Source organism: Aythya fuligula, chromosome 4 (genome assembly GCF_009819795.1).
Source record: "Aythya fuligula isolate bAytFul2 chromosome 4, bAytFul2.pri, whole genome shotgun sequence".
In the NCBI taxonomy this organism is placed as follows: Eukaryota; Metazoa; Chordata; class Aves; order Anseriformes; family Anatidae; genus Aythya; species Aythya fuligula.
This window is the reverse complement of record NC_045562.1, coordinates 52,831,250-52,859,058: the sequence shown is the minus strand read 5'-3', so window position 1 is coordinate 52,859,058 and position 27,809 is coordinate 52,831,250. Positions and strand designations below refer to the sequence as shown.

The 27,809-nt window shown below is 40.7% G+C and overlaps 1 protein-coding gene across 3 annotated transcripts in view; it reads right to left on the bottom strand.

Moving 5' to 3' along the window:
* Window positions 1-27,264, bottom strand: part of PDS5A (PDS5 cohesin associated factor A) — a 78,581-nt gene extending 51,317 nt beyond the window's left edge. For 2 of the 3 annotated variants that reach the window (XM_032186453.1, XM_032186455.1), the window contains exons 1-2: window positions 27,193-27,264; window positions 26,247-26,417 (exon numbers count right to left, since the gene is read on the bottom strand). In XM_032186453.1, coding sequence (XP_032042344.1) covers window positions 26,247-26,417; window positions 27,193-27,219 — 198 coding nt within the window. In that variant the 5' untranslated portion in view covers window positions 27,220-27,264. Of the gene's footprint in view, window positions 1-26,246; window positions 26,418-26,663; window positions 26,683-27,192 lie in introns of those variants that run through there. The other variant, XM_032186454.1, reaches the window with a different exon arrangement.
* Between the last annotated feature and the right edge of the window lie 545 nt (window positions 27,265-27,809).

Below are 27,809 nucleotides of genomic sequence, written 5' to 3'. Positions count from 1 at the left end.
TTTTTTAAACATAAACTAGAAACCACTCCTGTAACTAGTGATATACATAAATGCAAGAATGAAGGAATATGACAAAGCAAGTGCAAAAAAAAAAATCAAGGCTGTGATTAATATTTCATTGGACCACAGAGAAGAAGTACAACTGCAGACAGAAGAGATATGAATTGCTACTGCCAAACAGATTTTAGTATATTTATTTTTTTCCAAGAATATACATGACCAGTTACAGATATTCTTCTTTACTGAAGTTGTTCATATTGTAGGTTCTCTATGAAAGCATCCTAAGTGCCCTTGCTCTAATTGAAAAAAAAAAAAGCCCAAAGCAAATAAAAATGCTCTCCAGTTTCTCTTTGTACGAAGGTTTACTTTTCAAGTCTAAAATGAGTTTCAATTTCCAGAATATTTGATTTAACTATTACACAAATACTTCCCTAGCAGAATGAAGTAGTTATTTCAGAGTTAAGTTATTTCAGAGTTATTATCATACTAAGCCAGTTTTTATTCTGATGAAACCACAACAGGAACTCACTCACTACTTTTTCAAATTGCAGTAGTTGTCTAACTGAAGTCTTGCCATTCAATAGAAGCAACCCCAGCAAGAGCAGCAATACTCATTTATATAAAACCTAACAGACTTTTTAGCTCGCACCACAGACGACTGTCCTCTGTGCAGGAAGCAGGAGACAAAACAGGATTATCTGAACATATTAATGTGATATCATCCATTCTTTTCTGAACAATTAAGCACCCAATTTCCATGCTAACTGCTAGCAAAGGTAAACAAAATACAGCTTCTCACATTTAAGATTAAATTCATTCTGTGCTGCTCTCAATTTAATATGTCTCCATTAAGTAAGTTATCACACACTGGCACTTCGGTTACCTTGTAAAAATAAGTGTTAAAGCTATTCTAGAAACTTTCATTATTGTTATTTTTACCATGGTACCTTGAAATTCTCATTATCAGCCTAAGATTTCACCCTCCCAGGCTCTGCACACATGGAAGTGAAACGCTCTGGTTATAACACGTGAGACAGCACAGAAATGCAAACGGTTTCATTCAGCTAGTGAGAAAGTTAAATTAACACCACTAAGTCACTCTTTACATGTTATGAACATATTGAAAATTGAAGAATTTCAAGCTTTCAGGGTGGTACTTTCCCATTTATGTAAAAAAAAACATGCTGTGCAAGCCAGTCACCCTGGGCTACCCTTTACACTGGCTGCAGAGAAATGAACAGATACCGCCTGAACTCAAGCATGGACGTCTGATGACATCTACAGACCTCAGCTCTACTTCCCCTGAAAGTGCCTAATTCTCTCCACTGACTACGAACGGAGTGCAGTGTGCCTAGATGAATGAAATAAGGTGAGGTGAACTCTACCTGCAGCTTCTTCTGAGGCTGTCAGCCTTTCAGTTGCATCGATTCTCTACAACCAGCGATTGCCAAATATTCTTCATCGTCTGCCCCCACCTCCTGGAGTTTACATGCATCCTTTTGTCAAAATCAGCACGGTAGCTTGCCCTTAAACATCTCAGCTGCTCTTGTGCAAGACTTGTACCTCAGATGTTAGCAAAACACTAAGTTTTGCTGTTTAGTCCCTGGTTCATGTTCGTTTACCACACAAAATTTCCATGCATAGCTTACTGGATCCAAAAGCCCAGCTATTGCTGGAATATACGGATCATTCTAATCCCATATGGAAGAGAGGTGCATAAACACAGAGAAAAGAGAGGGTAATTGGTGTAAATAAAAAAAAAAAAAAAAAGTGATCCCCAATGGTGCTTGCATAGAAGAAATGGGCAGATCTAGGAAAGCTTTGCTGCAGCTGGCAGGGTAAACACAACTCCAGGCTCGTCACAGCATTTGTTCTACTGTTGCATTTGTTCTACTGTTCTTACAACAGCTTATTTGTAGCACTGCAAAGATGTAACATTTAACCACTCTTGGAGCAAAAAAAGGCTGGGGAAAGATGGACAGTTTGTTGTGGTTTTTTTTTTTTTTTTTTTTTTTTTTTTTTTTTTTTTTTTTAATTTCACCTTGTGATCACCGAAAGAAGAAATTTAACAATTGGACAGGACTTACAGGAATAATATTAGACATGTACTGGAGCACTAACATTAAACACAAATATTTAGAAGCAGAACTTCTGAAACTGGTGTGAGCTTAGCTCCCTCTTGAAGAGCATAACTGGCTCAAGGAAAGAAACCAAGAAAGAGTCTGGATTCAAAGTCCACCAAAAAGCTGAAATTGTCAGTTCTGTCAGTGTCTTTACCTCACCTTACATGGTTTTAGCAACGTTATGGATGGCCTCTGCCATTAGCTTTTAACAGTCAGTGATGTTCTTTGACTAAGACCAACAGTAAAATCCACAGGTGTGTATCTGTGAGAAGTACTTCTCAACAGATACCGAATTAACGGTGCAGGTTTGGGATGAGAAATCTTGGTCTACCTCAGATATAGTTCTATCTATCAACTGGAACCACTGGACAAATATGGAAGCATGGAAATTACTGTATGGATAGAAACAAAACTGAAAGACCTCTAGACAGAGGGATTACTCAAATCAGGAGCAGATGATTTTTGTTTCAGGATTTATAAATACCCCCCAATGAAACCATGTGCTTCGTAACAGGTTGTTTGCTTTTATTTGAAATAGATCAAATGAGAATGGTACCACACAGCCAGAAAATAGCAAGTGTTTACCTAATAATGCAGAAAGGTGATTCAGCAACAAATCCAACAGGCTGACACCAACAGAATTTCATGATACAGACCTAAGCTGGAAAAGCTAAATAAACACAGAGGCTGAGAAAAGCACAGTAACACGTAAAAAGGGAGTTACAAGGTTACTTTGCTAACCTAGGAACCAACTTTCTAGAGAAGGCAGACTGTGATGGATGATTAGTCTGAGTGTAAAGAAGAGCATCACATTGAACCACATGGAAATTGAGTTGGAGGAGACGGAGTTTAGTCCAACGGTGTAATTTCTCCTTAGCCATTTTCGAAAGTGTTAACTCAGAAGGACATACAGGACCTGAATGAACTTATTAGCAGAGAATGGCATTATAATTGACCCCATTTGCTATTTCCATAAACAACTGTGGCATAAGAAGTAGGAATGGAGGATAATGAAAACGGACAGCTAGGGACTGGCAGTAGAGGACAGGATATTACAGGAGAAGAATAGAATAACACAAATTCATCTACTAATACTAAACAGTCATGTGTCTAGTGCTTAAAAGCAACAATTTTTTGCTATGAAGAGCTTATCAGCTGGCAACAACAGAAGAGAAAGATGAGCATTTATTAAGCAACTGTAAGGAGATTATGAGCCAACACCAGGCTATGTGCATGCAAACAATGAACATGCAATTGCAGGATATGACAGAAGAGGTACTTCCAGGCAAGGAAAGGAAAAAACAGCAATACTACTCCTGAAATGCTAAAAATACTAAATGATGACTTCAAACACACCACTTAAATCTGATTATCCCCACTGATGAGAACACAATTCAAACCCAGAAAGGTACAGAAGATGGCTACTAAGGAGTTTTAAAAGCCTCTTCTTATATGGGGACACTGCAAGACTATGATTTGTTTTAATTTACGAAAACAGCCCAAAAAAATCAGTCTTCATATGCTTTAAAGACATGAGTGCTATGCTATTTTATGCTAAGGGAAAAGACATTTACTTCTCTTTTAAATGGGTGAGTAAATATGGATACAATTTGCCCAAAAGCATCTCCAGGCTGAGAAAGGGGACTGCTTTTTGATCACAAAGCATCCAAGCTGAAGCACCTTTGTTATGTTTTTACCACATGACAAAGAATTCCTTCTGAGAGCCCACATTCATCAGAGGCATAGCTTGACAGAAGCAGATATATAAATTAATCAAGGAGCATATGTGAACTGTAAAAAATTTCAATGTACAGGAGCTGATTTTTTTTTTTTTTTTTAAGGTAGTAACGAGAAGAGTAGTACTCCCTTCCTGGTACTGTTTGCAAGCCTTGAAGAATAAATTTATCTCCAATCTATACTCTCTGACACGACACTTTCTCTGAATAAGTCAGGGGAAAAGAAGTTACACAAAATATTACCAAAGCACATTGTAAGCTCTTTGGGGCAAAGACTATTTGCTCCCTTCTCTATATGCTGCTCCCTCAGCTAAGCCAAAGACAAGGGTTTCTAGACATGACCACGGATATATAAGCGATGTAAGCTCATGCAGGAGCAGCAGTGGCAGCCTGCCCAGCACTGCCCCTGTGACTGGGCAAACAGCGTGACCGCCTCTCCTTCCCCTGCGAAGGGGGAAGGCCTTTCTGCGGAGGTTTGGCCAACTGCCTGATCACGAGCAAAGTAGCCTTAAACTTGGCATTTCCCACCATCTTCACATTGGTAGAGCAGTACAGTCCATAGTATTTTACTTACATCAAGAAAATCTAATGAGAATATTTCCTAGAAGCCCGGAAACTAATGTGACCTAAGAAAAAGCAAAGCAAACTGACTACTTACAGTAAAGCAAAACACTATGCAGTTCATTAATTATGTGAAGCAATTCTTTTGATACTTACTTTTTTTTAAAGTAAACACATAATGAATATAAATAAATAAAAATAAATTTTTAAAAAATGAACATCAGACACATATGATGTTGTAATCCAAACAGGACAAATTTTGCTACAAATGTGGAGGGCAAGAGATATTAAAATTATCTACATGTTATATTTCCGTAACTAAAAACAGACTTTAAGCTCTGCTGTAAATCTATATGATTCCTCAATTCACACGAATGCTGAAGGTGGGCAGGGTGTTTCTGTGTAGGCAAATAAAATGAGAAAAATCAGATGCCTTGGTCCGCAGTGTCTTTCACAGCACAACTTAGATCGTGGTATTTCAATAGTGGTGGAATGTTTTGCCCTGCAAGATCAACCACTTAACTTTGATCTCTTGATTACAGTAACGTGTACGGACCACTGCAAGAAAAGGTTGTAAAAGAAGTATTCATTCCAAGATTATAACAGCACAAAAGGAAGTAAAATTGTGTCCTTCCTGCCCAGTGGAAGATAATCCTAGATAAGCCCAAGGGAAAAATCAGACTCCCAATGTGCGAAGAAAATATTCCATACCCTTCCTTATCAAAGTTAGACACAATACAGCATCTTAGTCAGAACTATTTCAGATACTATCATCAACATTTTGCTGCAGTAAGAACTGGAAGATCCAATACCATTTATACGGCATTGTCCCTTCCTCACATCCTCCACTGCTATATGTAATGATGATTTTTTTCTTCTCCAAGCCAAATGCTACTTTACAGCCAAGCCTATTTCTTTTGTCTTTAAGCAGAAACCACTATCCTTCACGTAAGAACATCCTGTAAATTCATTTAGAGCGACTGTCCTAACAATGAGATCTTTTTCATCTCTCCTCTGCTTTAAAATAAAGACCATCTTAAACTTACAATAAACAACTCCATCCTAACAGACCTCGCTTTTGTTTGTTCTAAAGATATCACAATTGGTCATTTAGGAAAAAGCAGTTTATAATCAGCGTTAATGGTCAGTCACTTACAAGTGAAGAGAACTTCACTTGTAAGTGACTGACCCGAGGTAAAAATAAGCTTGGAGCTGGTCTTACTTCACCAGCCAGTGACTGACTCTGCTGATCTGACCTCTGTCAGGAGCACCCAGCACAGCTTTTACTGCCACGCTATCTTCTCTGCAGCTCTGTACATAGTGATAGGGTACGAAATACCGCAGGAAGATGAAGCACAGACAGAATTTCAGGCCCGTTTGCCAAGCAGGAATCGCAGCAGTACACAGTCCAAAACCCTCTCCCAGTATTTATGGTTTTGGTTTCACATGCCACGGAGATCCAGTTCGGCTGCTCGCTGCCTCCACCTGCTCACCCCATCCTGCTGCTGGCCATGCAGTGCCACCCCGTATTTTACGCTGGCCCCAACACGTGTTGGATAATTCCATGAGGCAATGTAATTTATTGATCTGGCAGAAGACCTCGGGAAAAATCCTCGATAGTTTTGTGACAGGCATGGTTAGATCTTGGAAGGATCTGCTACGTCCCAGGGCTGGCAGAAGGGTAGGTCCTAGGTCTTCACCTGATAGTGACACAGACTCCTAGCCTCAACAAGGACAAGTACATGAAGCCTGAAATGGCAGCTCTATAGAAATCCTACTAATCCCCCCCAGAAGTTGTCTTTACCTCTATTCATTAGAAACCAACATAAGCATACGATGTGATCATTGATGATTTTTTTTTTTTTGTCTCAGAAACATTCTGTAAATTCCAAAACTTGCATCTGACGCATCAATCCATTTATCAGTTTTAAATTTAATCATCTGTTTCCTGGTTTTGTACCATGACCCAAGACTGCAGAACCTCCCCATCACATCTCTACACCTTCACTTTTATTTTGTTTTCCTGGTCCTTATTATTCTCATCGCTTCCTCCTAAGGGTCACTACAACTGCAGTGTCACACACAGCATATTCACTGTTTTTAAACTAGCACAGATGCCCAATTTATATAAAGAAGGCCTACTATCCATGTTGTTTACAATTCTGCTCCTTACACAACGCCTATTCGCCTTTCTGGACAAAAGATGTTCAGTGAAAGATTTCACTGAGCAGCCTACACTGATGCATCAGTCTTCCCCAACTCCTTTAAAACAAGGAGTTTCCCCAACAGTCCTTTGAAACATCATAAATTCACCAAACAGTTCAGTTTTTTTCTTGCTATTCCTTACCTCACTTTTATTAAGTCTAAAATGTTCATTGAATTAATCTCGTTCACTTAAATTGACTGAAACCCTTACAGAAACATGAGTTTTGTGACCAACCAAACCACCTCATCCCATTACGCTTCCTATTCCCCAAAGAGCTAAAGGAAGGTATCAAGCATGCAGAGTGAACTACGTAACCTTAGTTCACTGTACGGTTGGTCATTAACAAAAAATATTTCCTTAAATGATTTCTTGTTTATAATCAGCTTTTGAAGCATGACCATACTTGGCTATTCAACCCAAGACCTTTTAAAGTAATTCATTTTAAGAAACGTTGAGAAATACTGCTAGTTTGTCCTTACCACATTAAAATTCTGTAAGTATTTAATCCTAGTTTTAAAACTCTTTTGTCCAATTTGCTATGGCAGAAGCAGATCAAATCACAACTTTTAAATGTGTGCGTATTTCTTCTCAGCTAATGGGAAGCAAGGGACAATGGATGTATTTATCAGCACGCTATCCTTCACACTCACACTGCTCACCACCTCCGAGACATCTGTGATTGGAGTGTGGTGCCACAGCACCCGTTTTATTTATTTACTTTGTCAAGCAATTCAGTCCTCAGCAGTATCTAGTCTTTATTAGCGGAAAGATTGGGAATACGATTCTTTCCAGCTTTCCCTGCCAAAGCCTAACAATTGTTTAAGTGCTCTAAAGAAGGTTAAGATTTTCATAAATTAAAACACTGAAAGTCTTCTAAGATGTCAGAAACTTTGCTTCCACATAACAAAAGAGTATTTGCAGAGGGACTAAAAAGAGACTATTCTTTAAACATTCTAATGATAATTCAAGACATCATCAGTTAGAAGCATTTCATTAAATAGTCCTTTTCCCCTAGGTACACTAGCAAGTGTTATATATGGCTGGGGCAAAACCAAAACGTTCTTAAAAGCATATTCCCCACGGTGAAGGAGTTTCTATTTCCATATGAAGTTTCCCAAGTACTTTGATAATAGCCTCCAGATGTGAAAGAGCGGATTCTTTATAACCAACTCACTGCTGTGTGATAATTCATTTCCTCTTCCAGAGGACAGAAGGTAGTGTTGGACAAGAAAAACAAAAGCATTTTAATTTCTACTGTGAATCGACTGCAAGGATTCCTTTTGAAGTGGATGTTTAGGCTCAATTCTCACAACAAAATCAACTTTTAGACTTTGACACCAAAACAAAACTAGAGGGCTACACTTTCCGTACTGGTGATGTTTTAAGGAATGTATCCATGGCTATTTCTACACCACAGTGCAGGTACATTCCACGGTGCATCATGCAGTCTTCCCAACTTAGGCATCCAGAAAGAGGATGCATAAAGCACGTCATGCTCTTTGCTGCTTGTGTTCCGACACAACAAATAAATGAGGCCAAAAAAAAAAAAAAAAAAAAGATTTTCTAAGAATATACAGTTCTTTTATTTCCACAATCTTGTAAATTATGGTGAATTGAAAATTTACTGTATCTACTGAAGCAGAAAATTATGCAAAATATTTGTACCTTGATCTTCTGCTCAGATTACACAGTCTGCAACAGCAGAAGAAGAAAGAAATTAGAAGTTCTTTCATGGAACTTGTTCAGTGATTGGCAATTACACATCTTACTGTCATATTCAGCAGCACACAAAGGTGTGAAGGTGAGCAAGAAAACATTCTTCAGCTGTGACATTCATTTTCTGGTTTCTTTAGGAGGCAGATTGCACTGAGCCTGAACGAACATTAGGAGCCAAATGATGCAGTGCCCTAGCGTGAACCTATACCCGGTGATAAAACTGTACTGAAGAATTTTGTCTGTGTGCCTGTTATCTGCTGGAGCCTCAATAAGGGACTCTCATTTTAACGGAGGTTATCTAGAATGCAGATGGTGAGTTTCCATTTCCATGAGAAATGGCTGGACAAAAATAAAAAAAATCTCTAAACTGTTAAAAGTTGGTATTTCACAATCAAAACTTATACTACAAATCAGAAACAGCACCAGACCCAAGCCCATGGCACTTAAAAGCAGAATCTGCTAACCAGAACTCGCCGCCTAAAGGAGCGTTCATGCCCATTGCGTCGCTGCAAACGTCAGCCAGCGGGAACAGTGGCTCTTGCACGAATCAAACCAGAGACGCTTCTGCAAAGAATTTCTATTCAGATAAATTATTCCCCAGTGAAGTACTATTTTACCAGAAAACTTTGCTACCCCATGAGCATCATAATCTATATTATTAGGAAAGAAAATAATATTTAGGCAGCCAACAAGCTCAAAGTGGAGTACTTTATTACTCTAAAATAGGCTGAAGGCAAAAATGAAGAAGTTCGCTTACAATGTGGTGGGATCATTGTATTTTTTTGGTAGCCCCATTAAAAAGATAAAGTTTCTGGAAATTCTGAAAGCACTGGAAAAAACAGCGTTGCACGAATGGAGAACTGAAACATCTGCAGTGGTTTCCTCGCTGTACGTCTTATTTAAGTTTTATGAGGAATGAGGAAAAAAAGTGTGTGTAATTACTGCATGGAAACTGTTGTATTGGTAGAATTTATTAAAACCATCTAAATTATTTTACTCTGAATAATGACAAATATCCCTAGTCATAAAGGCTGATTTATGATATATATATTGAAAGAATAAAAGATGTTTAAAAGTTTTCCTAACATTTTTTAAACCCCCCACTCGTCACCTCCCCTAGAAAAGCACCACCTTTGCTGATAAAATGATACGAAAGTCCATCACACAGTACTCAGAAACAGGACGATGCTAAACACAGGATTCCTTTTCTAAGAAACAAGCCTGGAAAATGAATATGACATACCTACGTGTTTTATTACTATGCAGGTAGCAAGATGTAATAAGAAAAGCCTACAATAAATTCAAATTTATAGAATACTGCCATCATAATTGCCAACATTGGAAGTGTGGAAATATTTCAAATGGAATATAATATTTTGGAGGACTTTACATGACAACATTTAAAATGTTCTTTCTAATGGTTTTTCTCTTCATTTTATGATGCACTATTTTATACAAGAACCTAGATTTTTCCATTAGGAGTATGGGAATGGGGTGCGTTTGTATGTCTAAGGAGAAAATAAAAGGAAAGATTAGGAGACAGAGGGCAAGAGACAGAAAAGACAGAAAAAAGGGAGCCTTACCCATTCATATCTCTGTCTCAAATTTATTTTTATGTATTGGATCTTGATGTCAATACCCAATCACCAGGCACAAGACTAAATTTTCACTTAGTTCAAATTGCTAAACATATTAAATTTATTTCCAGCTGAATAGCAATCTTGAGATGACTGAAAAAAACCCTCCCCAATTCAAAGCAAATATTCGTTTCCCCAAACTGAGACTTCTTTTTGCCAAGAAAATAAATTAAAAAAGAAAAAAGAAAAAGAAAAATCAACTTTCACAGAGCTCTACTATTCCTTCCTGCATTAGCAATGCTATCTAAGAGGATAGTATGTTACCTTCCAATGTGGTTGTGTTTTTGTTTATTTTCCACAGTTATTGCAATTTCAGGCTAACAATGCCTTGTCTGGGAACTCTTATCTAATGTTTTGAGAACTTTAAGTAACTCCTGATTCTTTCCATGAGAGTTCTGCAACTGTTTTGCTTATCTGTACCGTCAATTTTTTTTTTGCCTTGTGGCTAACTAGAATATGCCAGTAATTGCTGTACCTGTCCCTCAACATTCCTCATACGCAATCGCAGTTTAATAGCTGCTGATTTTACCGAGATAAGCAGCAGGCAATACACCAGAAACAAAATATTACTGCAAGGATTCCCTTTGGTAGGAGGCTTTCAAAACATGTCTTGACTGTTTCAAGTTACAGTTCAGGAGTCCTCTCGTACTAAAATTTTCTGTGAAATATGTGCAGAACACTGATGTCCCAAAAATCAGCGACCACTGCAGTTTTCTTTCTTTCCTAACACCAAACAGATGAAGGTATCATAGTCTGACCGTTCCCATTACAGCACTTTCCCATTTTAACCTCTACATTCACTTCTGTTTCATTTTGAAGCTCTCCACCTAATGTTACCATTTCATTACCCAAGCAAAGATATATTCTGGTATATACCATACAAGAAAGTACCGGAGTCAGACCAATTTCTCACGTTACAAAGGCTGAAAGGCCATTGCATACAATTTGTGAAATTTTCCTGCATGAAAAAAAATACACTAGAAAAGTTTGGTTGCGTAATTAACCATGCTGAATTTAGATTAAAATAACGTTTATCTAAGCTATGCTGCTGAAATCAGCAATCTGCAAGTACTGAACACCATTTAAGCAGCTAGCAGCAGTGTTCTCATAAAGGATGACTGAAATAGGGATTGTCAAAAATTCTGAGAGGTGCATGACACTTAAAAAAGCACTGGAGAAAGAAGAGTTTTGTGTTTTCAAAATGCTTACGTTTCACGTATACCCAGAAAGCCTTTCATCTTACCCAACATTTGAGAAAGGTTAACCCTAAAAGTATGAAACAACGCAAGATTTGACCTGTTTCCTGAGGTTATAGCACTGTTGATATTTTGCCTTTTGTTTCTTTAAAACTACTTTAACATCTACTTTGAACAACGTTAGAAAACATATATATGCATACATATGTTTTAAAATTAATTTTCGAGTTTTTAAGAGGTCCACAGTACAAGTTTGCCACTGTTATGTGTTAAAGACACTGTTATGTCTTAAAACAGTGCTCAGATTGCAGCAGTGAGTGCTTCACTTGTGCCTCCACTTGAAATAATGGACAGATGAAGATCAGACTCCTGACACAATACTAACACGTACTCCGGGCATGAACATAAGTTTGGTACCCATGGGCAGAGGATTTGGTCATTTCACACACGTCTGCATCTGTGACAAAGAGACAGTGACTAAGAGAAATCTGAGAAGCTTTCAGAGAAGGCAGCAAGTCTCAGCCTAAAGCATAATTACCCAGAAAACATAAGAAAGCGCACGCTTCATCAAGTGTACTGGCTTAAAGTGGCCTGAAGCTACACGCGAAATTAATGCCTCATTGTTTAAAAATGATCTTTGGTTTGTTTCCCCGACTCAAAAATTGAACAGAGAACCAACTTCATTTGCTCAGCTGCAAAACCTCAGAATAGCAGCTCCCATGCATGTGCTGGATATACAAAAAGCAGTTAAAACATAAAAAACGTTATAAAAAACACTGACTGGGAAACTGAGAAGATGAGGGGAAAAGTTATCCACAAAAAGATACAACAGTTCTCTCTCACATACAAACTCTACAGGAAAACAATAACTAATTGACTCGTGGTGGTTAAAATAAATCATTTGATCTTTCCTAAGCATACCCAAGACATTTTTAAAGCCCAGAATTTAACTTTTCATAACTAAGACCATTCTGTCATGTATAGTAATTGCCTGCAGGGCCTGAATCCCACGTATACTTCTTAGCCTTGCATACAGAGCACTTAAAGTGCCATTGCTTTAGCTACTCTTCAAAAGCCAAGCCACAATGAAACTGAGCACTTTCATTCGTATTCTATAGGTATGTTTTGTCACTGCTGCAGATTTCTTTTTTAATCACGCTCATGATCACAGCACGCAGGTCAGCAGCATCCTGCAATGGTTTAAGCAGGTACTGTGGGATGCACCTTGCTGCTTGTTTCCCCACCTTCCCACCCTACAAAGAAAATCGCAGCCATGTCTTGTTTTATTCTGCTTCTTTGTGCTTAACTCCAAGTCAGAACATTCTGCAGAGCAGCTGCGTAGCATGACAGGAAGGAATTAGAAGTGCACCTTGGCCTACAGATCGCAGAGTTTTGCAACAGTCTCTAATAGCTACAGGAGTTAATTTAAAAGTCTAAAAATGCTGATGGCTGAGATTTATGATCAGGGAACAAAAGCTATCAACTATAATCTTCAGTGCCTAAAACTCGGGCATTGAGCAGAAATCCTTTAGCACCTTCAGGAAAAGGGCTGAGACGCAATGTTCGATGATTAATTTTATGGGAGACAAGAAGTTGCGGCCCAAGTAAGTCACATTGAGGAAAACGTTTCATTATTTCTATTAGCTATTCCCCAAATACAGCTACATTCGTGATGAGATTAATCACAGAACTCAAGGCCAGATGTTGAGAGCAGGCCTAATAACCAAACCGAGGAGAGGGCTCAAACTCCCTGCCAAGTAGACGGGCCAGGAGGTGTTACTCCCCTACAGGACTCTTGGCACTTTCCTCACTAGTGCTAAGAGCAGCCCTGTATTAAGGACAGAAAAGAAACACGTAGTACAGGGAAACATCCAGCAAAGGACACGAAAAGATGCAGAAAGCTACACCCTACTGCCCACCTGAACCCGCTGCCTTGCTCAGCTTTAACTTTTTGTCTTTTGCCAGAGCTGTGACTGCTCACCTGCAGGGTTATATCCGTAGTGGTTAAGTCGGGTGGCAGCACACAGCCCAGGTTGTGGGCCATCTGTACACGGCTGACACCAAGCCCGCAGCATCTGCTCTGAATTTGCTTAGGATCTGCTTTTACTTGTCAAAAGAAAGACTTCAGACAAGAGTTGGTTCTTGTGAGTCACGTACTGAGATTTCAAATATTCTCTTTCAGCTCAAGTGTTGTGGATTTCTGCCTAGTTATCACTCATCCTGCGTAAGAGAGCAGTACCTCCTGGTCGGCCATCCCAGAGAAGCCCAGGGAAATCAGAACAACTTTCCCCTTCATTTTCACTAAGACCGTTTTGCAGGCTTTCTGGTTCCAATTAAGACTGTGCGAAGTCAGTTTTCAGTATTAAAACTGGTACTGAATCGCATCTAGTTTCCCTCTGCAACAGGATTAACATCCAGAACCAACATATCCAAGTCGCTGTGTGTTGGCCACGCCACTGAACATTTGATCCCTTGGTCACGAATGGTATCAGTGACTCATAGCTTCTTCATATACCATCAGACATGGAATTTAGTTACAGATTTTGAACCGAGACTCATTTGAGGTCTCCAGAATTTCCTTATAAACAAAACAGACAGAACCCCGGGAATCCCAACTACTAACTGGTGAATATACGCAAGGCAGATCCACGCGCTCATTCCTTGTGCAGCTTTCTGAATTGAAGATTACAAAGAAAGATTTGCTTTAATAATAATATGAAATGAAACAACTAAAAAGAACAAGCCACAAACCCACTCAATAACATGAGTGGAAATCAAATTATTTTAAAGTGAGGATTTGTATAATCAAAATTATCCGTACCACTTTATCCTGCAGTTCCTGGCAACATTTTCATGCTGCTATTTTCATAAAAGTTTCCATATACAAATTACGAATGGAAAAACAGGTAAAATTGAGTTCTAACTTTGGCTAAAGTTTGGCAGCTACAGAACTTCAATGCATACAATGCTACAGGAGTGCAAGCTCTTTGCAAACAATGTCACTTCAAAGAATAAAAAAAATATATGCTTGAACACTTTTCAGTAGCAGACTGATTTTTACCCAATCAAGCATACCTTAATAAATTAGCTCGCATACTTTTCAGACCCTGAAGAGCATAAGAAATACAAGTTAAATGCCTAACATGTTAAAAAGTGTTTTCACTTTCTATGAATACTGGGGGAAGAGCCGTACAGTACAGTGCAACAGTAAACTCGTGGTCTATCTGCGCTATGAGCCCAGCAGAGTGTTACTAATGCTGGCTTTGGGTTGACACAGAAAAGATTTACTACTTGTACTCTAACAGCTCATACTTGGGGGGAAAAGAAACAAGCTATTTACGGTGTTTATCTTCAGGGTAGTACCTTTTTTTTTTTTCCAAAGTATGATTATTTACAAGTAAGATTCATTTCTCTGTATGATGTGTAAGTTAGTGCAAGTCTTTGTTTAAAGAACAATCAATTCCAACAGGCATTAGGAGGGGGAAAAAAAGAATGAGAGCTGGCATGAAGACAAATCTGTTTGCAAGCACGGGCCTGTACCGCCTACTCTAGATCAAGTCACAGCTCAGGACTCAGTAGTTGGGACTGCAGAACAGGAAAAGACCAGTCTCAACATCAAAGACCACAACTTCTGATCATAATAGTAGTACAGAACTGGGAGCCACTCGGGCTTAGGATGGCTTGAAAAACACTGAAGCCTCAAATATTTCTTTTGTTCGTATAAATGAGAAAGACTATAACGGGAAATAAATAAATAAATAAACAAACAAGCACCCCTAGAGAAAGGAGAAGTGTAAGGGTCCCTCACTAGACATGACCCCACCGATTCCAAATTCCAATATAAAATCTATTTATTTTAAAAGCAATTGTGTGTTAGCATGAATGATATGATCTATTACAGCAGCCAAAAAAAATCATCGTGGATTCCAAAACATTCACTTTAGTTGAATATTACTGGCACCAGCGGGATTCACACATTTGTATATAAGCACAGCAGCGATTTAAATTGTTTCTAAGCAAACGACATTCTTCTCCTTATCATGGTTTCTTTTCCAGACAGGGAAGGGTAGCGCATCACTCACTGCACTTATATGTGCAGCTCTCTGAAATGAGAGACTTCAATTTTGCCTCAACAAATTGACAATACCTCATTTCGTCTCAACAAATTGGCAGGGGAGGGGGTTGCTGTACAATTTCTTAGGGGGCAATTTCACAGCAGCGCGAGTCAACCTGAATCTGTCAGTGCTATCCCTCCACTCCGCCAGCACTCGGGTGATGGATGAGTGGCACCACTGAAACACCGCTTTTTTGGCCAGGTTACTTTTCAGATAGATCTGCTTCCTGAACCGGCTCACTACGTGGCTGTAAACGTGCTACTGTCAGTACGAGGCAAAGGTCGCCCCGCAGGGGAGGGCGGAACTGCTTCAGTCCAATCCTAGGGTGCAGTTTAATGTATCTTTAAGTTGATCTAATAAGGTCTAACGCAACGAACAGGGTTCCAAATTAAGCTGTCACTGGAAGTAACAGTTCTACCAGCCCGCGACTGTCACGCAGATTCTGCCAGCACAAGGAGGGGGCACCACAAGTCGTGTTGATCCAGATAAAGACTACCCTGGAAAGAAAAAAAAAAGTACTGTTTTGGATAGGCTCAGTTCCAGGACCCAGTATCCTGCAGGCCACAGACACACGTGGGCTGGCAGGTCGGAAAAGGATGGCCCACGAGCCAGTAGGACTGCTCCTCTGGCTCAAAGCGCTGCCTTGGTGTTGTGCTTCCACACATTCCAGCAGGGTGAGGCACCTTGATTAAGGGTAATCCTCTGGCTACTGGTGGAACAACTCCATGCTTTACAACTTGATCATTTCCCTGCCCCCTCCTCCAGTCACTACATACCTCTATTTTGCACTTTCTCCTCTTTCTCGTCACAAGCTTGATTTGTTTCTACAAATTTGGGAGAGCAGCTGACTCAAGGGTAAATGACTTGGAATTGGTATTCCCTCAACAGCAGTGGCAGCAGCTGCAAGGGTGAAAGACTGCTTCCTTCAGTAGCACTGTCACCTTAGAGCACTCAAAATAGTCAGGTACAGCACCGTCAGGATGACAAGTCTCCACATACAACTTTGGCACTATGTAAAGAGGACTTGCATTTTTTATTTTTAGATAAACTGACTTGCTTTTGGCTATGTTAAAATACCCGCTATGCAGGTCACCTTAGATTACCAAACTGACTCACAGCTCTCTGCAGAGCTAACCTGTCATTATTTACCCACCTGCCTTTCCACCTGCCTGCTGAAATTATTTTTGCCCCCAACTGGTTTTGTTGTTGGTTTTGTTTTTTGTTTTTTGTTTTTTTTTTTTTGAGATGATTAACAAAGATGTTGAAAAACGACAGGAAAATAATAAATACTTGAGAAATTCTACCAATTAGTATTATTTTAGTGGAGGTGATCAGCCGAATATAAAATCAATTTTATGTGGATATGGCATGACGCAGCCTTTTAACAATAATGCTGATAGGCATTAAATCACTTAGCATGCAGGAACTTTCATATCCATCTCAGCCCACACATGGGCCCAAGTAGGAATGACTCAGAAGAATTCAGTGTGCATTAGGGTGCAGTTCCACTGCACAATTTCTCAGGAGGAGAACCAGTGTAAGAGTCTTCGAAGAAGTCTCTCAAATCAGCTTTGCTGCTAGAGGAACTGTAGTGGAGTCCTGGAGAACATGAATACAGCTTCATCTGTGTAACAACTCCAAAGCAGACCAGAAGGCTCCAGGGAAGAACCAAAACTCTGATCAATAGGTAAAGATGTCAGAATGAAAGAAAATTCAAGGGCAGCCATTCTTTGTAATCTGGCTGAAGGTGTTTTAATCTTTATAGGGAAACAACGGCTGGGAGTGAAAGAGTAACTTTGGAAAATGTTACATGCTGCCCCCACCTCCCCCAGGTTTAGAAACAGACTTTAAATTGGTTTTCACTCCCAGTTCAGAGAGATTTAAAAAAAACCCTAAATATTAAGATTTCAACTGACTTGTTTCAGATGTAGCAGAATGCATACCACGTGTATAAATTCTACAAAGACATAGTTTTAGTATTTGGTGAAACCTCCTATTTCCTAAAGCAAAATTCTAATGACTTACCAGCAGTCTGGACTACCCGTTGCAACTGGAACAAAACTGAAAGCTTATTTCCAGATTTCCCAGTTTCCCTTAGGCTACAGAGTTATGCCTACTTTCATATTCTATACATGCTTTCTAAGAAAAAATGTCACTAACAGCTCACAAATGCAACTCCTAGACCCTCATTTACTGACTTCACACAGGCAAAAATAGTTCTTCTCTTCTTGCCACTAGAATTTTCCTGTCGATAGCAGAAGTGGGAGCTTTGGAGAAGAGCTGTATTCAAAGTTTTCCAGAAATAGTGACACATATCATCTACATTTACAAAAGATGACTGAATAAGGTATTTAAATAAATGTATTTTTAGCAAAAATCTTTAAAATTTTCTTGCTTTTTCTTTTGCTTTGGTTTTTAAGCAATTGAATGTTAACTCTGCAGCAATTCATTGCTGAGAAAGAACCACCTGTCAAAGAAAATAAATAAATAAATAAACGAACTGTACCTACCTCTTCCACCTCTTCCCAGAATGCTGAATTCTGTTTCTGTCATCAGAAGTATGAAAAGTCTACTTTATCTCATTCTTATTACTGGAATAGTTTAAGAAGTAAAATTTCCTTTCACTTCAACTACAATACATTGCGACACTGTGTGAGAACAAAGGGCATAATTTCTAAATGATTCCTCTTTGGCTCTTCATGTAAACAAAGATGTTTTTAAAAAGTTACATCCTTTCTAATGAACTAGGACAAAAGCCCACAGTTATTTAGAGTTAAAGGACTGAGTATTGGGTTTCATTCTTTTAAATCACAAGAAGAGAACAATTTTCATACTCCTCAAAATCTAACTTTAAATAAATTCCCTACTAAATTATAACTATGGTTTCTTTAAGCTTCAATAATGAATTTATTATGGAGAAGTATTACTGCATTTTGGATAATTAAGTACATGCCTCTGTTTTCAAGCAGGAACAGAAGACAACGGTTAGAACAAAAATATAAAACAGGACTTACCCTGTTTTGACCACTATCTACCTGAAGGCAAAATAAAACTTTTAAGGGGAAAAAACCAACAGCATTTTCCTTCCATTAAAAAGGCAACACAAGGGGTTGTGTTTTTGTTTTGTTTGTTTTTTAAGCAATTTATTCCAAACTTCTGGAATAATCAGATAATCACAATGCTCAAACTATAATTCTTCTTTATATTAAACACTTCCCAAAATCAACTATTTACTTTCATCTTTTTCAACTTGTGAGAGACTAATTCTCAGGCACTTAAAACTAGTAAGATTTTCACAGTAAGTAAAAGTTTCAAGTTGGCTCATTTCAATGGTCTTCAAAAGACTCCAGAAATATTTGATTACTGCAGATTCCTTTTAAAGTGTTGTCCTTAAATGTTTCTCCTTCTATGTATCAATTAAAAAAAGGGAATTTTTAAATAGAAAAGGCACACAAACTTTTTAATGCTTATGAATGTATTTTGCCAGTACAACATTTCTTTACTGCTTCATCAGTTTGATAAGTTTTGACAAATTTCCTGGAGATAGCTGTTAATTTCTACGACAAGATAATAAAAATCAGCTCCATCAGGTATGTACATACATCTGTCTCACATTAATAAAATATTTAGGATATCCCATGCAATCTAGGTAGCACAAAATTTTCAACCTTCATTTCTGTGCAGGAGCACACGTTGCACCCCTTCCATCCTTCTTTACCCTTAACAGCACTTCCTCATGCTTAAGACATCTTTGCAATAGCCAAATTCTGATGTCAGCACAGCAGTGGGAATACAGTTCATTAGTTTACTGCAGCTGCAGAGTCAGCAAACGCACACTGCTCCGAGTGACACCAATAATAAGCATGTGGTTTAGATTTCTAGGTAACAATGGTGATTAAGAAGATATTACAGTCTGGAAGAGCTTCATATGTGAAGAATGTTTAACGTGCATTGGGATCTAGACAGAAGTTTGGTTTCTTTAAGAACTAAAATGTCTCTAATATATCCTGTGTATATCCTGTGAACTAATGATCTGGGTTGGCTTTTTTTTTCCCTTTTTGGTAGCAGAAGACTCACATAGGCATTAAGCAGACAAAATAATAGGAATTGATTCAAGCAAACAAGGAATACAAGTAACCTCAGTTGATATTCTATTTCGTTGCCTATCAATCATCTCCATACTGCTGTCTGCAAACCAAGGGATAATCTCACACCAGTGCTATGAAGTGAAAGAAAAATTAACACTCCATTTATGAGACTTTGAGCACAGCTAAAAGTCAGCTTAAAAAAAAAAAGTCTACTGCTGTTTTGCAAACTTATGCATACAACCCCCTCATAGGAATGCAGGGATATGTCAAGGATTTTATAACCAAACTTTGTTTAAAATATTTGAATACACCAGGAGTCTCCCACATTATACCATAAAAATACATACTGCCAGGCACACCCACCTAAAGTAAGTGATTTACATGATTAAAGCATGCTTCTTGTACAAACCACAGCCTAAGTTCAGCTCTGCTCTGCCGCAGTCTTCCAGGACGAGCCTGAGAAATAGCTAACCTTCAACAGTTTTTATGTTCAATTTCAGTTAATGATCTGTTTTTTTCATGGGGGGTGGTAAGGAACCAGAAATTTGTCATTTACTATCTGTCATTTTGTATGCTTTTAATACAATTCAGATCTTTTCCAAGGTAAACAAACCCACGCTTATCAAACCTCTGTTCGAGCTCCTCAATCCTAACGTTAATATGGTATTTGCCAACTGATTACGTGCATTAAAAAAAAAAGCCCCAAAGTTAGAAGCCATTGCTTCTTACAGTCCACAGAAAGGACTTACTCTGTAGTTAATCAAGGTTGTTTACAAGAGGAGCTTATTGCCCAGCAGCCACTTTTCTTATTTATTGAAGCTGGAAGACCATAACTGAAGGAAAACAAGGCAGGAAAGCAGCATTTTGTGCCACGTGTCAAAACATTTGAGCCTGAAGACTATTGTATGCTATCCCATCACCCCTTACGAAGTTTCTGTATGATGCCTGTTAAACAACCTATAAAACTTTTCCTAGGAAAAAAAAAACTACTATTTTCTGGGTTCCTAAGCAGAAACGAGGAGGCCTGCTTTAAAGAAGTGCAAAGCATTCAATAATTGTAACTGAAATCCAAGGAACCTGTGTTCTGAACGGGATGTGCCACATCAGGCATACGAAGCCAGCTTGACTCCCTCCCCAGCAGCTCTTCCCTTCCCCACCTTTTAAGCCAGGGTTCCCATCCTGCCTTCACCTCACCAAAAAGCACGAAGCACAATAAAGCTGGAGAATTCTTCAAGGTTTTCAGCGGAACAAACAAGGACACGAGGACTTCTGACCCAGTCTCTCCATTTCAGTGGTCTGTCATCACAAGTGAGCACGTCTCATTCGGCAAACTTTGTTTTTTTCCCCTCTCAAACTGGGGCTGCTTCTTTCGTAATGTATTTAGCTTTTTGTTGCCACGACACCGTTAGAAGAATATCGCGAACGTGAAGTTACCATTAATTACCGAAGTACTTATAACAAAAGAAAATTACCAGATTAAAAAAACAAAAAACAAAAGGTCTCATCATCAACCAGCTTAAAATAAAAAGTAACATCTGGGTGAACCTCCACGGTCTATTTCTCCAAGGATTGATAAAATTGGGGCATTTACAAAGCAAACAGCTAACACTCCATTAGCAAAAAAAAAAAAAATCAGAACAAGATTTCTTCTTCTCTGACTAGTGGCCTGTCCTAGTTAATGAAAAACTTGATTGTTACAAGAGTCAAACTAATTAAAAAGATTAAACTACGAGCAAATTCAAATTAGAAATTTGGCTTTAGGCTTCTGTGGCCAGCAATAGCTCAAGAACACTGCAAACTGCAGTCTGCAGTTAAATACAATTAATGGAAGTTTAAGAAGTGTTAGAATAATTATCTGTGGATCGTTTCTGTAACCTGGCAATACGACCTCCACAAAACTACTTATCTTTCTTAAATTTAAGCACACATGTACATGCAAGTCAGAGGTCTCAGCCATGAAAATACCCATCATCTCTTATCAGCAGTTTATTAATACATTAATAAATATAATCCAATGTACAAGATGGATACTTTTCCCCTCTCAAACACAATGTTAAATAGAATTTCTTCTCTAATTTATATTTTTTAAAGTTTCCATCAAAATAACTACATAAGCATAGCCAGAGCAGATCAAAGGTCCTTTAGGCTTGTGTAGTGAAGTTAGAAGAACGGCCATATGCAGAAATATCAGGCAAGTACACAGCACCGTGGTATTTTCCCCTCTCACACACCTCCACAGCCTACTCCAGAACACGTAAATAGCAAAACAGCAACCTTTCTCAATTTGAAAATTCTGTAACAGATGCCTAAAAATTATCTGTGCATAAGAAATTATAAGCATTAACTGTTTCCAGTGATAATCTCCCAAAGATACGAACACACCAGGCTCAGCCACAAGAGGCCAGCTCCTAACAACCAGAGGAACACCCGGAAAGACAATGGGCAGGATGGAGAGCGCTCCTTCCACCCTGGCTCAAACCCAATAGCTTTAAAATGTCATGGGATGAGATAAGGAAGACTTCAAGGCGAGCTAGGAGTGCTGACTGCTCCAGCGGATCGCAAGCTAGGCCTTGGGGTGGGGCAGCAGGGGGAGATTTGGAGGGGTGGAATAAAAAGAAGCATTCGCTGAAAATACCTTGGCAGAACGTCACCATGGGAAAAGCAACAAGACCATGGGACTGGCTGCAACACCGCAGGAAGAGCACCCCCCCAAAAAAAATAAAAACAACTGCACTAAACAGAATGCTATCCGCAGCTGTGACAAAGAAATGCATCACCCTTGATCATTTCTGACCAACAGAACTCTGAATTTCACAAAAACTTTTTTAATACTGCCTTAAAGCTTTGTTAGAAATCTCTACCCTGAAACAAATCTATGAATCGACTCGTTTGGAAGGTTTCAGAAACTTTTGTTTGCGCTTCTGTATCTTTAGTGTCTGACTAAATGTGATTTTTACATATTTTATGAGTTAGCATTGCTTATACTGATATGTATATGTAAAACCAAGCACTCCACTGTAAATACTTTCCTTTTTTCCTACAGATCTGTCACACACTTTATCAAACTGCATCGTTATTGATACAAATCTATACTGGAACTCATCGTCACACATTATTTCTTGTACTGAAAAAAAGTAACATGCAAGATAAAAATGGGGACTTCTGTATAGTTTCTGCATAAGTATCTCAAAATACAGCCTTTGCAAACTTACACATTCAAAACTGACTCTGGAGTTTCTTCAACACTCTAAGGAAGGACTGCCACAAAAAAAGAAGTTGCCTTCTCCCCAGTGCCAGCACAGCCATTTGTGAGCTCTTGCAAAAAAAAAAAAAAAAAAAAAAAAAAAAAACAGGCAAGAAAATGATTCAGGCTAAAATTAACACAGATTTTTTTGTCCTAGGTTTTAACCCAAATCTGTTCACCCATCAGTATTACCATGCAGCAAAACAAAATGCTTGCAAAGGGAGTAGAGAACGGAGGCAGGAGACACGCAGCAGAGAGCTGCATCTTTCAGTGGCAGCTCTTGCTTCGTCTACAAAGGCTCCAAGAAAGTCAGTCTCTGAGAAACTCTACATTTTGGATTGAGAGAGCTATTTTAAGTCTACATGACAATCAAGTATACTACCTTAATCTTGCTCACAACGATGACGTTGATATATATGAACTACATCAAAATATTATCTTGTAACCAAAAAAAGTACATCTGAAATTTGGTATTTTACTGGCAACAATATGCAAGTCTGAAGTTTGACAAGGCAGTAAAATAAATCCAATTTTGAAAATTTTCAATCATTACAATTTTTGAGTTGTAAAGAAGCTTTGCGGGACAGCGGACAGTGAGTTTCTAAAACTTCCTTCAACTATCTTAAAGGAAGAAATATAATACCGAGAGCACAATTGTTCTGAGCTTGTATTTAATTGCTGGTCTGATTTTAGACCTGAAGAATGACTATGGGGACTGAATGTTTGTTGTTTTCCATTTGTATTGCTCGGTTAAGTACAAAAATACTGTTTCTCACCACAAACCTTACTAAATCGACAAACATTTTATTTACAGCACTGAAACCAATTGCTATCTAATGAACTGATGCATTGTAAAGCTGAACATTAGCCTAAAAAACCCTCATTTTACACCAGAAGTATGCAGCAGTAAGTTTTGACACGGCTACTTGCCAGCTGCCTACTTGGCTTAAACTTAATTGGATCCATGAAATGGACACTTGTCCACAGCCATCACACGATACAGTTAAAATCACTTCTTTAATACCTGAAATAATACATCGCATACTGCCTCACTCCAGGAAGGCACTGACCCATCAGTGTAACCTAACACACCAAAAAAAAAAAAAACCACTTAGACACCATTAAGTACCTGAAGTCCTGGTGTTTCATTCAACATACATATGCAATTCAGAGGCTTTTCCTTTCTGCATCACTCAGAAGGTACGTGCTGATTTCCAAATTCTCAATACTTCCATTTTTGGGACAGCGCTAATGTTATCATACAGATGTATCAAAACACCGTAAATGAATCTGGCCTACATTTTTATTACCAACAACCCCAAGCAGAAGGAGGGAAAGGATAGAAAAACATTCTTTTAAAAAGTCCTTGGCACAAAAGCTGCTGCTCAGGCACTCTGGGACAGGTGCCCAGAATGTCTCAAGTTCCAATAATAAGAAAACCCTTCATTACGAGAAGAGGTCTGGACACAAAAATACAGATGTGATATCAGGAAAGTTGCTAATACAGACACAAATTTGTAACCAATCAGGTTGACCATGAATTTGTTAAGTTAGAGAACAAAAATTTGCATGAACTGACCCAAAGACTGGTCGTCAAAACACCAAGTTACATATGCATCTTCTAAAAAAGGACACACAGAGCATCTTTAGGTCATATATGGCCAAGGAAAAGGAGAAAAAAATAGTTGCAGGGATCAAAACATGCCTGAATTTGTACATCGTGCTAAAGCTGGCTTTTATCATTGTCATATTTAAAGCTCTGGAGAGCTATCTTTATATTGAACAAAACTTTTTCAAGCATTTCCATCTCAAGTACTACATCATAATAATATTCCATGTGCCAGTGTGACTTTTTTCTATAAATGAAGCTGATGTAAAGAAGCATGGATTTCTCACTCAAGGATTATACATGTCTATGCAAAAATGAAGAGCAACAGCATTTGTTGGTTTAGTTCTGAAACACAGCACTAGTACTTTCAATCCTCTTGATGATTCAGTAAAGTGAACATCTGATAAAAAAAAAAAAATCCTCAAGCTAAGATTAAGCAGCACTAATATAAGAAAAATCTTTCTCTGTTGCTTCAGTAACAGTGGGGCCACTTGCAAAGTACTTGCTCCCATTTAAGGTTAGTCTACAGTTCTGAGGTCATCTGAATTCCTTACCAGCACTTAATTAAAAAATGACAGGAAATAAAAATCTTTTCTTAACCTGTATGTTACATCCAACACACAAACGTATGAATTCTGTGAAACGCATACGTATGACTTTGAGATGCTATTGTTTCTGTTATCTCGGATGGCATGGCCCACCATTACAAGTTCTCCAACTGGGACAAAATAAAAGAGTCATTTAGTCTCAAAACTGCGCTCCTCCCCCTTCCACACAAACTTTGATTCAAGGTCTCTGTCCAAACAAAGCTCTAGGTCCTTCTCCTGTAACTGGCAATATTCCACTGCAGCTCTGAAAATACCAGGTTAGACTCCTGCATTCAACAGACAATTTTCAAAACTACAATTGGACAGCACGGCTCATTTTCCAAGTAACAACTGGCATACACCTCACTGCTTTGAGACAGCATCAGACAAAGCTTATCGTCTCTCCACATTTATAGTTAAGGCATATTTCAGGGTACTCAGTGACTAGCCAAGACCACAATTTCTATTTTTCAATCTTTGTGGGGTTACAGTTGTGATGGGAAACACATCATCATATGAGAGAATATTTCTGATCTCAGAAAAATCATTACTACATCTCCACCCTGGGCACAGGACCAAATCCCAGGTTACGACAACTTTCTGGTCCAAAGACCATGGCGTTAGCAAATGAGCTGTGCCAATATTAGAGAATAAAGTTAAGTGTTGATCAATCTTCAGCACAGAGTTAAGAAATAATACAATTGTATCATAATATTTCATGTTTCTAATGGAAAATCAGATCAAAAAAATTAAAAACAGAGGTAAGCCTCACAGTCCCCCAGGATGATGTCAAACAAGCAGAAAAAATGCTTTTATAACAATCCCTTTTGTTTATGAAAATTTAGCAACTTTGCCAAGCACCAGTTATACTGAATAGGAAAGACACACACAAGTTGAATCAAATTGCAGAATCTGAGGCATTTTTACACATGAAACAATTTCAAAAACTCTACCTACAAACTCCAGAAATTCACGTTTGCTGTCTGTAAACAGTGCTAGCTTTTTGGTCCATAACACCCTACACTGGATCGAGTTGTCTCCCCCACCCCACTGCATCTTGCTCTGCCGGAACCCACAGATACCTTCTAGCTTGACAGCGAGTATTTTTGGTAATATATCCTGAAATTGTTACTTAGGATTTTGCTTCAGACCTGTCTCCAGCACCACGGATGTATTTCATGCACAAATTAGCCACATCGACTCCAGCTTTGAGTGAACACAGGGATACAGTCACAAATTACAAAAAAAAAATAAAAGGACTTCTCCTCTTTAAGGAAAAGCAAGGGAGCAGCACTGCAGTGAGGGTCTGCAGGCAAGGAGCGGACATTTCAGCCACCACAAGAACCCCCTGGCAGCCCTCCTCTCCCGTGAGGAAACGCTTCCTTCGAGAAGAGAGCGTGGCGGGGCAGAGGGGTCGGGCTGGCTCACCTTTAACCGTTTCACCACCTCATCGTTGGTGATCTTGTCCGTGATCTCCTTCACCCCGGGCGGGTAGTAGATGATTTTACCGTCGGCGGCAGGTTTCGGCTGGGTAGCAGGGAAGTCCATCCTGGCGCCGCCGCTCAGAAACTTTCCCTCCGCGCAGTCCTCTACCGGCCTCTATCGGTCAGAAAACAAAAGTTCAGCGGAATGGGCACGACTTTCTAACCCTCTTTTTCCCATTTCTAACCCTCAATTCGCACAAGGCCCCGCTCCCCGCCGCGCCGGCCGAGCCCCCCGCCGCCTCCCCCCGCCGGGCCGGGCAGCGCCGGGGCCGGGCCGCCGCCTCCCCCCGCCGCCCCGGCCCCTCGGCTCCCCCCCGCCGCCTCCTTTCATCGCGGGGCTGCTCCAGCCCGACGCTCTCACTTCGGAGCCGAGGCTTTTACAATGAAATTTCGGCCCCCATCCGAGGATGCCCCGGCCCCGGGGCCCCGCCGCGAGCCCCGGAGGGAGGGGAGCGGGGGGGAACCGGCCCCGGCCCCGTCAGGGGGGGCTCCGGAGCCGGCCCCCCGCCGCCGGGAGCCGAGGCCTAAGCGCTTAGGCCTCAAAACTATCAGGAGGCAGAGAAACCAACGGCGGAGGGGGAGGGAGGCGGGGAGGGAGGCAGGGAGGCGGCGGCGATCGCAAACAAAACCCCCCCGGCGGCCCCCCCCGAGCCCCAGGGCCCCCCCCGGGCAGGGGGCCAGGCCGCTGCCCACTTTCCGTTTGTTCCCGCAACTTCACGGCCGCCCCCCCCGGCCCCCCGGCCCCTCCTCGCCGCCCCGCCGCCGCCCCTCACCCCAGCGGGGCCCACAAAGAGCCCCCCCCGGGCCCGGCCCCGCGCACCCCCGGCCCCCCTCGGAGGAGGAGGAGGAGGGGGAGGAAGGAGGGGAGCGGGACGCGGAGCCGCCTTTACCTCATGCAGCTCCGGAAGGTGCAGCATTGAGCAGGCTCCGCGCCGGCTGCTCCTCTCCTCTCCTCTCCTCTCCTCGCCCCGCCGCCGCCCCCCCGCCGCCGGCCGCTGCCCTGCGCTCCTCGCCGCCTCCCTCCCTGCTCCGCGGTGCGGCGGCTCCTGCTCGGGGAACGGGGGAGGGGGAGCTGCTCGCTGCTGCTGCTGCTGGCGGCGGAGGAGGCAGGGGGAGACGGGGAGGCTCCGGCGGAGCGTGCGCCGCGGGGCCACAGTGCCGCTCTCCGACCGGCCGGGGAAGGGCAGCCGGGAGGAGGCTCCGCGCCGCCCCCTCCCCCGGCCTCCCCTCCCTCCTCCCGCCGCCCAGAAGGGATCCCCCCCTTCCCCGAGCCCGGCCCGGCACGGCCCCGGCCGCAGGGCAGCGGGGGGGAAGCGGCCAGAGAGCGGCGTCCCCCCGCAGAGCCTCCCGCAGGGCGGCGGCGGGGCAGTACCGGGCAGTACCGGGCACGGCCGCCGCAGCGCTGCCTCACGCTTGGCGCCAAAGGCCCCGGAGCGGCCCCTCTGGGCTCCCCCTGGCCCCTCGGGGCTGGCTGCGGCCCCTCAGGGCTCCCCGCAGTCTCTCAGGG